At 36.7% G+C, this 13,496-nt stretch overlaps 1 protein-coding gene and 1 pseudogene across 1 annotated transcript; one reads left to right on the top strand and one right to left on the bottom strand.

Moving 5' to 3' along the window:
* The first annotated feature begins 1,578 nt into the window (after window positions 1-1,578).
* Window positions 1,579-2,466, top strand: LOC127453366 (free fatty acid receptor 2-like; annotated as a pseudogene).
* Window positions 2,467-4,047: 1,581 nt separating this feature from the next.
* Window positions 4,048-12,197, bottom strand: LOC127453231 (lens fiber membrane intrinsic protein-like). The gene is made up of 5 exons (XM_051719478.1): window positions 11,992-12,197; window positions 6,921-7,132; window positions 5,628-5,777; window positions 5,364-5,498; window positions 4,048-4,704 (listed from the first exon to the last, which is right to left on the bottom strand). Exons 2-5 carry the CDS (start codon window positions 7,093-7,095, stop codon window positions 4,643-4,645), a joined length of 522 nt encoding a protein of 173 aa, XP_051575438.1. The 5' UTR covers window positions 7,096-7,132; window positions 11,992-12,197; the 3' UTR covers window positions 4,048-4,642.
* Between the last annotated feature and the right edge of the window lie 1,299 nt (window positions 12,198-13,496).

Here is a 13,496-nt window from a genome sequence, read left to right as displayed (position 1 = left end):
AATAGTTGCGTATGGCTGAATCTGTTTCTACTTCCGCTCATCTTAACGTGCAGAAATGCGCTGAAAGACACAAGCGCTCAGTCACAACGCTCGCATGAAACTATTTAAAATAAAACATGTTAAAAGATTAAAAATGTTCTGTTACTGTTAATAAATGATAAACAAATATAGATGTCTAATAGTTTCAGGTTTAGGCCTATAAACATGGCTTTTAAACGAAATGTTAAATGGCTCAAATAAAAAAAAAAAAATAGAAATCGCAACAACAAAATCTGTTTAAAGGGGCGGTCACACTGCACTTTGCGCTCCATTCACTCCCATTCAAACGCATCCGAATGCAGCAGAGCGGAAACAGAGTGAAGAAATTTCATACTACGCTGCGTATCAAAGTTCAAGCTTGGTGAACTCTGAACCGTGAATTCGTACAACAAGAGGACGCGCGACCAATAGGAGACTGAAACGCCACACGCTGACCTCTTTGCGAATTTCAAATTATACTTATTTCAAAGCTGCGAGATTTATTGTTGCAGGAAAGTGAGTAGACAATATATTTTAAAATTTGTAATATGTTTTTTGTGATCTATAATTTATTTACAGTATCCTGGTCCGTTGCGTTGTACGAAAAAATGTTGCATACTCAATGCCTATTGTGACCGCCCCTTAATAGAGGTATCGGTATTGGTATTGATATCAGCAATATGGGCCTTGAAAGTAATTGGTATCATATTGAAAAGAAACATATTAATTCCTTATAAGGAATATTCCGGGTTCAATACAAGTTAAACTCATTCGTCAGCATTTGTGGAATAATATTGATTACCAGAAAAAATTATTTTGACTTGCTCCTGCTTAAAAGAATAAAAATAAAGCAAAAATCTGGGTTCCAGTGAGGCACTTCAAATGGACGTAAACATTAAAATACTCACTGTTTCAAAAGTATAGCCACATGACATAAAAAATATGTGTGTTAACATGATTTTAGTGCGTTAAAATCACTTACTAACCTGTTCTGTGGAAAGGTATAGCCAATTTTACAACTTCATTGCCATGACGATGTAATGTCAACGTACCCTAAAACCTTAAATCGACTGTAAAAATGACGATTTATACAACTTTACAGCTCAAATAATGAGCTTTGACAGAAGAATTAATGTTTGTGCTTTTATAAATTTTTTTAGCTTAACTAGTATTGAGCCCGGAATATTCCTTAAAGTGGGATAATTCAAAAAAATCTGTAGCGCCTTTAAACAGAATTGCAAAAATTAACGGTGTTTTCAAACAGCTTTTTCGAACACTCCCCATGTCTTCTGCTGATCGAACAAACAGACAGTCCCGCCCCACACTCATGCCATTGGTTAAGTCAATGTTGTTGTGTAGGGCTGGACGGGTCTTTCGAAACAAACAGGAATTTTTATATTATTAAATTAACCTACTAATGGCTTACTTATAGTTGCTTCTGCATACTAAGCTGGGATAGGAGAAAGTATTTTAACACAGAAAAAGTTACACACTTCAACTTCAAAGTCTTGAGACACATAAGTTGCCTGATAAATTTAAGTCTTTTCTTTTGTTGTCACAATGATAAACCACTAGGTCATTCTGTCCATCTACATCTTCACATTTTTGATTGGCCTCCCAGCCAATATACTGGCCATGTCACTTGGTGACGAACCCGGCTCCTCTTCAACTTGACGGCTTCAGATCTGGTCTTCCTGATTTTTCTCCCCTTCAAGATGTATGAAGCAGCAGCTGGCATGAAGTGGTACTTACCCCAAACATTGTGCTTCCTACATCTTTTTCACCACAATTTACACCAGCTCTCTGTTACTCAGGGCTATCGCCGTGGATCGGTATTTAGGACTTGCATTTCCTTTAAAATACAGACAATTGCCAGGCCATTGTACGCCATGGCAGGTTGCGTCTTTATCTGGTTGGTTTGTGGCGCGCACTGCAGCATCGTGTTCGTCATCGTCCACATGCCTGAACCGAACAGCACCGCTCCAAAAAAACATGTGCTATGAGGACTTCAACGAGGAACAGAAAAGGATTTTGTTGTCAATGTGGCTTGAATTTTTTGTCGTTTTGCATGTGGTGCCACTCTTATTTGCATTTTTTGTTATGTGAACTGTATCTACATCCTGTATACCAGGCCTCACATCATCAAAGAGAAAAAAACAAAGGGCCATCGGCATGGCGTTGTGCACGTTGAGTATCTTTCTACTGTGTTTTCTACCATACAACACCTCCCATCTGGTGGGTTACAGTCGCTACAATAGCCCGCAGTGGAGATACTGTACGCTTTTGCTGAGCACTCTAAACACCTGTTTGGATCCATTTGTTGTCTACGTCTCTTCGTCAACTTTTCGAGATAACGTTAAGATTTCTTTCTTAAAGATGTTCTGTGATAGACACGAGAAAGCTAAAACTGTGCAGACGGAGATTAAATGTGAAAGTCCCAGGAGATGATCAACATATAAAATTGAACAGCTTTGGCAATAGATAAGTTGCCTTACCAGTGGATTTCCAAGTAATAATTGCACTGTATAATATAAATACTGTAAATAGTCATCAATTATTATGCAGTTATTAAGGTGCTTTGAAGCCAATATTCCAGCCTGATCTCATTGAATTTATGTGACTGTTGCAAAATAATATGGTTCATCACACGTATCACGGCAGTGCCGAGTTGAATTGTCCAATGTGATTTTTGGAGATACAAAGGTCTGATCACCATTCACTTGCATTATACGGACCTACAGAGCTGAGATATTCTTCAAAAAAATCTTTGTTTGTGTTCTGCTGAATAAACAAAGTCATACATATCTGGGATGGCTTGAGGGTGAAAAAATGAGAGAATTTTCATTTTTGGGTGAACTATCCCTTTAAGTTTTATCCTCTAATGAGTTTTAAATCAACAAAACCTACCTACCTCCCTACCCTTAACCTTAAAGCTAAACCTTACCGATAGTGTCATAATAAGCAAATGTGAGATCAAATACACAGTTGCTAAAGCAACCACATCATTTTGTGGTGCATCTATGACAATTTCAGCTCACGTTGACTTGCATGCTCTTCAGAACTCATACCCCGGTCCTGTGCATCGCAAGTGCAATGCTCTATCAGTTGAGCTACCACGCAATTTGTGCTTAATCAACCTTGTAAATGTTGTAGGTTATGTAATGCAAACATTAAAATGTGACCCCTTACAAGTCATGTGCTAGAGTAAAGTGTTTAGATCGGGGGCTAAAAATGAAATGTTTTTCATTTCGGTTCGTTCTGAGCAGAAACAGTTTTTTTGTTCCGGTTCAGAAGTTCCACAGCCTCCTTTCCAAATGGTAACCGGTTAGAATGAAATAAAAGAACTGTTAATAATCTTCTTTTTTAATATGACAGTAATCTGTGCGATGAGTGGGTGATATACCAGTTGCAGTGTTTCCAGATCTCACAAGAGAAACGAGGCACCTGTTTTGGAAAAACAAGCTCAAATTTAGAGACTTGCCTCACCCAAAAGAAGCAAAAATATGCGATCCATTTTTTTTCCAAACTGTATTTTCAGGATAAAAATCATAACATGCATAGTATAGAGTTGCATATATAAAGTAATGTATTTTCAATAAATGTATTCTTAATATTAAATATATCCCCAAAAATATTTTAAATATTTCAGAAATACATCTGGCCATGTACAATTATTTAATAGCCAAAATCTAACTCTCCTGCATGCACACACAGTGCATGAGCACATTTGGACTAAACAGTGGCGGATTTAGGCATGAGCGACATGGGCAGATGTAAATGTTTATGAACGATAATTTACCGTTTTACTCGTGATTTGTGTAAAAGTGAATAAAAGTTGTTGTTGTTGTAGCACCTCTAGTGGTCATTTCACCAGGAAACTGCCTTGACACGTGCAATGAGCCACAAACATGTTGATATAGTAATGTGAATTCAATGCTTGTCTTGACAAACTTTCCTTTTCTAGGCATTTCTGTTACAACAAAAGTTTATTTCATGTCAGACAGTAAATAAACAGAATGACATCAAATGGCAAGAGAATAGTCTTTCATTTTATTGGAGGTTTTCGTCACTTTGTGGATGAAAAATGATATGAGTTTTTATTATGGATTGGGGATTCATTTGCACTTCATCTTAAATTATTATTTCATATTATATTGGTGTGGGTTTCGGACAGAGGCTAAACAAATGCTGCTAAAAGATACAGAAAAACCTGCAGCATCTTTGACTGCATCTTTGAATTTTCATTTAGTGCTACTTTTGCTTCCACGTTTACTGTTACTTTTAAGTTAAGGACCAGGGGGGTGTATTACAGAAAACTTCCTATCTTAAGTCTTAAGTTAAGATCTAATCAGTTAAGTTAGGATTTTTCACAAATACATATTACAGAAGCAAATCTTAACTTGATTTAGGATTTTTATCCTATCTTACAAAATTGTACCTTATCTCTTATTAGGAAATCCTAAACAGCTCCATTGAGTTTGATAATCAACTCTCATGTCTTTTATCAAGCAGATAAGATAAGAGTCTAAACTTAGGATATTTCTGTAATACACCCCCTGATACCCAGACATCCAGACAGATACAATTAATATTTAGGCACTTCAGTGTTTGTTTCTTTTACATTTTAGCGAGGGCCGGCCACTCTTCGGCATTCATGCATCCTGTAGGCACACATGTAAAATATACCTGCAAAAACAAATATATTTCATAAGATCAACAGTTCTTGACATCAAACTTTTGTAAAAGTGTCTTTAGGCATCTTTACACTGCAAAAGGCAGCACACATCTGAAATGGCACATTTAGAGGCAGTTCAGACTGGATGCGTTCTTGCCCTAAAAAAAAAAAAGCTAGACACAATGCAACAAACAAAAAGCATTTTTTTACAGTAACTTGACATGGCATCTAAAAAACATGCCACTCCTGGCGCAACTGTCAAAGATCATCTAGTGTATGTTTACATAGAAAAACAATTGAAAAACAGCACGGATGGATGCAAAAAATGCTTTCACTGTTTATTGTGGCACAGGAGCGGCATTAATGTACATTAACTCTGGAATCATTTATACAGTCAGCAATGAATTGTGCTCAGATGTTACATTTTTACTGTTACACAAAACCAAAGCCGATATATCATAGCAGGCATATCTTAGTACAGCTTTTATGCGCCATTGTATCTTGGCACCAAGATGTTTCGAGAAATGTTTTTTAAAGTTAAACTACTTTCTACGAACTACGTTCATAACGTGAGATGCTGAAAAACAACATAACGGATACACATACGTAAGAACTCATCCTGTGTGAACAGCCCCTTTTTGAGAAACATGTTTAATGTAACTTTACCAACCTGCAAAAAAGGTCATGAGTAAGGCGACCCAGCCCAGTATGTAGGACCAGGAGAAACGCCAATCGCCGAAGCGTTTTCCTAGGAAGTTCACTGTTACACCGGTGTAGATCGCCATGGCAAGCAGCACAAAGAGTGCTGGAGGAGAAACAAATGAGACTGAGAATAAGATTTGTCAAAAAAAAAAAAAAAATTCTTGTTGGCAAGTGTAAGTGTTTGTTAGCGTAAATGATTTGCTCAATAGTTTGCTTAAGGAGAAAGACTTACTGGAAACAAAAAACATGATCCCTGCTGCAAAGGAACGGTTGAACCGCTCAAAAGCGGAGAAGTGCGCGAAGGACAGGATGCCTGCGATGATTCCCGCAAAACACGACATTGCAGAGAGGATCATGAAGGCACGGGTTGCGTTCCAGTAAGCTGGAAAGAAAAAGAAAGAAAGAAAGTCAGTCTTCACACCTATTAGAAGTTGCCACATCACATCACATCACTGTTCATTTACATTAGATGTCGACCGATATATTGGTTTTGCAGATTTGTCGGTGCCGATAGCTTCTTTTAGGAACTATTGATTATCGGCAGAAATTAATGATGATAGAAACTATTTGAAAGTTGTTTTTATTCATAAAATAGTTTTTCACCAAATTTCTCGAATATTTGTTGATATTTCAATGTTGATTCAATAAAAAATTATGTAGAATCAACATCAGAATCTAACATTGATTCAATAACTTAACATTGATTTTTCATTGAGATTTCAATATTGTTTCAACATTAATTGAGTAATGTAGTGATGTAGATTCAACATCAGATTGTAACGTTAATTCAATGCCATTAATGTGGATGCATCAACATTGACTTAACATTGTTTCAATGCTTGTTTGCTATCTGGGTAGAGAAAAGGGGGGAAAAAAGTGTTTTAATAATAGAGGAATACCAGACATTTATGACAATCGTTCGCTGATGATGTTGATGAATTACTGCTCATACAGTATTTATTAGCTTATATGACAATGTTCACTTTATGAGACCAGGCTGGAGACCAGGCTGGTTTATACTGTAATACATTGTAGATGATTGCAATAGTGCATATTTTGTGTTCCTTAACAGTTTGTGAGGGCAGGTGGGACATTTCAAAATAAGAGTCCCCAGAGTTTTTTGGTCTAGTTGATGGTTAAAAGTCCAGCGTAATGCACCAAATCATACTGTTTTCTGGTTTTTATTTGGATTTGCATCAGTGATTTAATTTACTTCAGACTCTCGTAGCCTCTTTGTCTGACTTAGAACACTTTCTTAGAAAGAAAACACATTCAATAAATCAATTTTAAAAACTATTGTCCAATTAATCGGCTTTTACCACCACCATAGTTATCACAAAACCCAATAGCAATCAACCTCTGATTTACATAAAGTTTAACTTTTCTCAAAAAGCTGGTTTATCTTATCTTTAAGATAAAATAAGACTCTAGAATGGGATAAGGCACTACTGAATTGTCATATGTAACCATAAAGAAATCACAGATAAACAGACAACTACAGACAACAACTACGCCACATACTTACCAATACTGTCTGTCTGCGTGTAGCATTTACCAGACATACAGTATCTCCACAAGCCCTGGTGAGCGAGGCTGCCAGAAAGTCTGTACTGCATCCAGTAGTCCGTCGCCGTGGAGACCACCAACAGGATGTTGCCCACGAAGGCACAGAAAAGACCCCCTCCCATAAAGCTGTACATCCTGAGTGGCACTGTGGTGGTGGCAAAGCTTAACACACTACACAGATTAGACACATTTCAGTGAATTAGTCACATCTATAGCAATTCCTAACTCCCACTTTATATTAGGTGTCTTTAACTACTATGTACTAACATTAAAATACATACAATACAGTGTATTTATTGTGTAACTACAGTACATGTTGTACTGCAAAATTATCACAAGATTTACATTAGCTGCTACTGAGGTTGAGGTAGGGGTAGGTTTAGGAGTAGGGTTAGGGTTTAGGTTAAGGATTGGATTAGTTAGTTAGTTAATTTACTTTATTATCCACATTGTGGAAAATTGTCTCTGGTTTCACCATGCGTCAAAAAAAAAAAAAAAAAAAAAAAAAATTGGGTTAGTTTTAGGATTAGAGGTAAGGTTAACAGTGTAAATACAGATGCAACTAAATGCATGTGCTTTAAATGTAAGTACAATGCAACAACAGTTAGTTAGGGTTAGTTTTAAAACCCTAACGCTTAGTATTAAACATCTGCAATTAATTCCACCAGTCCGACTCTACCACTTTTGCTCATAATAAGGGATTTGAGCAAATGTTTTACTTTTCCTTTTTTTTTTTATATATATATATTGTTCTTGTTATATTAATTCAGCCCAAATCACTTAAGGTAAATATTCCATTCGATGGTCCCCAAAACTTTTGCATAAATAACTTTTCCCAGAAATGTGTGCATAATTTGTACATAAAAAAAAAAAAAAAAAAAAAAAATATATATATATATATATATATATATATATATATATATATATATATATATATATATATATATATATATATATATAATGTAAATTGTCACATTAAATTAATATAAGAAGTTTGCTCAGATTGCGTACCATGAATTAGGCCCAAACTTTGTTTCGTAGATAGTTTCAGCTTTTGTAGGCATGATTTTTAGTTTGAAAATCTACCATTTGAGGAAAAACAAATAACTGCAAATAATTTGCAAAAGAATAACAGGTTAGTGGCATCAAATCTTTGAATGATATTCAGTTTCGTGAGGCACTTTCAGTAAGTAAATTGAATATTCAAAAGCAGAATTTATATACATAGCCTATATTCTGCTTTGTTTTAAAAAAGGGGTGGAAACATTATTATTATTTTTTTACCATGGTATAATACAGTGTATGTCACATTATAACAATACAAACTGTGATTGATCACTTTAAATATCAGTCAGACAACATCTAAGTGGGTGGTCCTTTGACATTTTAAGCCATAGTAAAAAGTCAGGCAACACGAGATTACCAACCACTGATGTTATCATATTTGTAAGTATATTTGCATACTTAATTGTGATTTGTTTTATTTCTTACATTTATATGCATGCTGAATTATGAATTTGACTTATCCTCCTTGTACACATATTTAACAATTTATATAAACTTTTATACTGCACAGTGACTACGTGATTGATTCTCATACGAAGCCGTCAGAAAACAAGTCACACACCGGTTGTAATGACAGCATCAAAGTGGCTCTAATGTTGCATTTCATTTACACAGAACGAAAGCGAAAACCTAAGCATACCTTAAACTTTAACGTTGCAAGCACTGGCATTTCCTTCAAGAAATGCAAATCTGGTGTGTATATATCACTGTATGTTCAGTTTTTCACATAGCCAAATTTACATCACAGGTTGTATGTGCGTATGCAGCATTCTTTGTTTTTAAAGTACACATCAGAGTTTACACAAGCAAAAAGTGTCATCCACCTCTATATCAGAGCAGGATGTAACTTTTTTATTTCTCAAGAATATCTCAGACATCATTTTGTTATGCAATGCAACCGCAATATGTTAACAAGAGAGCTGCACTGTCAACTGTACTGTACCAATGCAAAATAATGCACATGGGGCAACATAAAAATCAGTTCACAGTGACCACAGCTGTCAAGCTTCAAAAAGATCAAAATTTGTTGTAGTTCTTCTATGCCCCATCGCTCAAATCTTATCCATTTCACATTTTCAATAGGGTGCATTATGTTTGGTTAATACACATGCAAGAACCATTGGCATTTGGTGTCAATGTCAAACCTGGCAACTTAGATTTCAGTCTGTTCATCACACAAAGCTATTGCATGACATCAACTTGTGGAATAGAGCGCACAATTTGTATGGACTACTCTTATGGTGTTATTTTGTTCTTTTGGAGCTTGAAAGACGTGCCGTTATATTGAAAAGAGCTGTGTAAAGATTCCTCAGAATTTCTTGATTTGTGTTCCACATGAAAGATAACAGCATTTGGAATGACATGAGGGTGAATAAATAATGACAGAATTTAAATTTTGGGGTGCACTATCTCTTTCACCATCATCATGACTAGGTAAGCGATAAAGCAATACAATTACTTTTAACTTGGCTCATCCAGTTAGAGATTAAATCTGATCCAAGAGAATAAACTTGCAAAACCCTTGTTCAATATCATGAAACTTTTAGAGTAACATGACGTATACAAAAGTTTCATAAATACATTTAGACAGTTATTATGCCCCACCAGGGACAGAAATATACTGGACCACTGCTACAAAACATTAAAGGATGCATATCGCTCGCAGCTTTGGGACTCTCTGATCACTGACTGGTTCATCTTCTTCCAACCTACAGGCAGAAACTTATATCAGCTAAACCTCTAGTAAGGACTGTAAAGAGGTGTAAAGGCTCAATGAAGCAGAGCTGGAACTACAAGCCTGCTTTGACTGCACTGATTGGAGTGTTTTTGAAGCTGCGGACACCAATCTGGATGAGCTTACAGATACTGTGACATCGTATACCAGTTTCTGTGTGGATATGTGCATTCCTACTAGGACTTGTTTAAGGTTCAACAACGACAAACCATGGTTTACAGGAAAACTCAGACAACTTTGTCATGCTAAAGAGGATGCTTACAGAAGCTGGGATAAAATCTTGTATAATCAGGCCAAAAACACACTGACTAAGGAAATTAATGTGGCTAAAAGAAGCTACTCTGAGAAGCTGAAAAACTATTTTTCAGCTAATGACCCTGCATCAGTGTGGAGAGGCCTGAAAAGCATTACTAACTTCAAGACACCACTGTAGGAAACCAACAACTGGCTGACAAATTGAATGTGTTTTATTGTAGATTTGAAAAGCCCAGTCACACACCCCACAATTGCTCTGACCTTCACTTCACACAAACACCAACACCTCCTGCAACCACCCCCCTCCTGCTCAACCTGCACTTAAGATCTGTGAAGAGGAGATATGCTGGGTCTTCCAGAAAAAAAAAGGATAAGGAAAGCACAGGGCCCAGACGGTGTTTCACCCACTTGTCTAACATCTTGTGCTGACCAGCTGGCCCCCATCTTCACACAGATCTTCAACAGATCACTGGAGCAGTGTGAAATTCCCTGCTGCTTCAAATGCTCCACTATCATCCCTGTCCCAAAGAAACTCAAGATCAAAGGACTTGATGACTATAGACCCATCGCTCTGACGTCTGTGGTCATGAAGTCATTTGAGAGGAAGGTGTTGGCCCACCTGAAGGACATCACTGGACCCTTTCTAGATCCCCTTCTATTTGCTTATTGAGCAAGCAGGTCTGTGGATGATGCAGTCAACATGGGATTGCATCATATCCTGCAACATCTGGACAGACCAAGGACATATGCAAGGATCCTTTTTGTGGACATCAGTTTGGCTTTTAACACCATCATCCCAGCTCTCCTATGGAATAAATTAATCTGTCAAGCTCCTGAAGTTTCCAGATGACACTTCTGTCATCGGCCTCATCCAAGATGACGATGAGTCTGCATATAGAAGGGCGGTTGAACGGCTGGCTCACTGGTGCAGTCATAACAACCTGGATCTCAACACGCTCAAAACAGTGGAGATGATTGTGGACTTTATGAGGAACACCCCAACATTGACCCGCTCACCATTCTAAACAGCACTGTGGCAGTGCCCTCCCTTCAAGAACTGTACATTTCCAGAGTGAGGAAAAGGGCTGGTAAAATCACTCTGGACCCCACTCACCCAGCCCTCTACCTTTTTGAACTATTGCCTTCTGGCCGACGCTACAGAGCACTGAGCACCAGAACCATCAGGCACAAAAACAGTTTTTCCCTCAGGCTATCCATCTCATGAACAGTTAAAACTATGCTATAATTACGTGCAATATACAGCCTAGTCAATTATCTTATTTAGCATATCCTACCTCTTCTGCATAACATTCCTTTTCACTGTATATAACAGATTTGTATTTGTACATACTATATGTATATTTGTCTTATTGTGTATTTCTATGTATACTTATATTTCTATTCCCTTTTTATTTTTATTCTATTTTTCTTTTATTATCTCTGTCTTGTTGTTGTATTGTCTGTGCACTGGAAGCTTCTGTCACCAAGTAAAATTCCTTGTATGTGGAAGCATACTTGGCATTAAAGCTCATTCTGATTCTGATTATTTTGTAATTACAGGCACAACATATGAATTCTCCAGATCCATACGTTAAATCATAGACACAAAATTCTCAAAAAATCTGAGACCACAGACTAAATTTGAAAACAAAGAAAAGTTATGAAGTATAATAAAGAAATATTTTAGATTCTGCACTATATATGGAGCAAATGTAAAATAAAACTTTAAGTCAAGACTAAATACTAAGAAAATGCAGAATACAATTTTTTAAGAAAGTATAAAGTAAAATAAAAAAAGATTTTAAGACAATTACATCCTTATATCAATCAAGTTTCATGAGTAAGTTTAGACATGGTTTGTTCAGATTGGATGTTGTTAACACTATTTCACGAAACAAACACATTTATCCTGAACTCCATCACAAACTTGAATTTTTCAGTGACTGCTTGGCAAAGGTGTTTGAATGATGCTTACCTGAGGTCTTCAAGATTAATAAACCTGCTTGAGAATTGACCACCCCAAATGGAAAGAGAGTAAGATAGACTGGGAGCCCACTGCGTGCACAACCTCAAAGAGGATCCGTTAAGCCAAATTCCAAAAAATTATCCCCTCCGCTTTTCTGTTGATGGTGGCAAAATCCTTTAAAATGCCACACAGAACAAATGCACTTGAGCTTGCCGGTGCCTGGGGCACGTGACTGCTGCTCACCGGGCCCACGGTCAGGGTTTGGAGGGGGGAAGTGGACCATAGACTCTTTTTTTGTTGTTGTATTGGGCGTTCTGGAACTATGGATGTGCAGATGCTTGCAGTACTGCTGCAGTCAATACAACATGCTGAAGCTCACACTTTCTTTCAGCTGTGATGTGAGCGGGGCCAGAGTGTGACACACTATTAGTGGACACACACACACACACACACACACACACACACTCACTCTCTCTCTCTCTCTCTCTCTCTCTCTTCCTCTACTAGAGGTCATGCACACATAAAAGATGATGTAGCTTATGCACGTTTCATTAACATGACTGCTGTTGTGAGGAGCAAAAAGTAGAGGCTTTTATCATGCAGCAGATGTAAAATGTTATGCAAGATAAAAAAAATATATTATTAGCATAGTGTATTATTTTTGTCTCAAAGGAAAAACTTTTAGGAGGAAAAAGGTTAAGGAAACGAATGTAAAAGAAAGTTTGGAAGAAAGGAATTTTTAGAAGGAAAGAAAATTAGAAGGAAGGAAAGAATATTAGAAGAAAAGAATAAGAGATGTAAGAAAGATTAAAGGAAAAAAAACAAAGTTAAGAAGGCAAGGAGTTTTGAAAGAATGAAAATAAGAAGGAAAGAAGGTTGAATTGAAGAAAGTTTTAAGGAAAATAAATTTACAATGAAGGCAAAAAGGAAGAAAGGAAGGAAGTTTAGAAGGAAATAAGTTCGGAAGGAAGTATGGAAGGAAGGAAGTTAAGAAGGAAAAAAATTGAAGGAAGGAAGGAAAGACAGAAAATTAGAAGCAAGGAAGGAAAGAGGGAAGAATTGAAGAAAAGAAAATGAGAAGAAAGGAAGAGTAAAGTAAGGAAGTTAAGAAGGAAATTAGTTTTGAAAGAAAGGAAATTAGAAGGAAGAACATTTTAAAGAAAACACATTTAGAATGAAGGAAAGAAAGAAGAAAGCAATTAAGTTTAGAAGGAAGGAAGTTTATTGCTTTTACAATGAAATGTTGAATAGCATCATCTCCTCCAAATAGCTCACACAGAGTGCCTACACCTATAGAAAAGTGCACAGAATAATAAGTAAGTGCCCTAAAAAAAACATGTATTTGCATGCTGGGACATTACACAATGTGTCAGGACATGCAACAAAACAAGTATTTCATCATAGATCAGTCCTAGTGTGTGTGTGATGTGTGGGATCGATCTATAGCAGCACAGGTGGAGCTGCTCCCTCAAAAACAGATCAACAGGAGTTTAAGGAATTTACAGCCTGTGGGA

The sequence above is a fragment of the Myxocyprinus asiaticus genome, chromosome 15 (genome assembly GCF_019703515.2).
Source record: "Myxocyprinus asiaticus isolate MX2 ecotype Aquarium Trade chromosome 15, UBuf_Myxa_2, whole genome shotgun sequence".
NCBI lineage: Eukaryota > Metazoa > Chordata > Actinopteri > Cypriniformes > Catostomidae > Myxocyprinus > Myxocyprinus asiaticus.
This window is presented reverse-complemented; position numbering and strand designations above follow the sequence as displayed.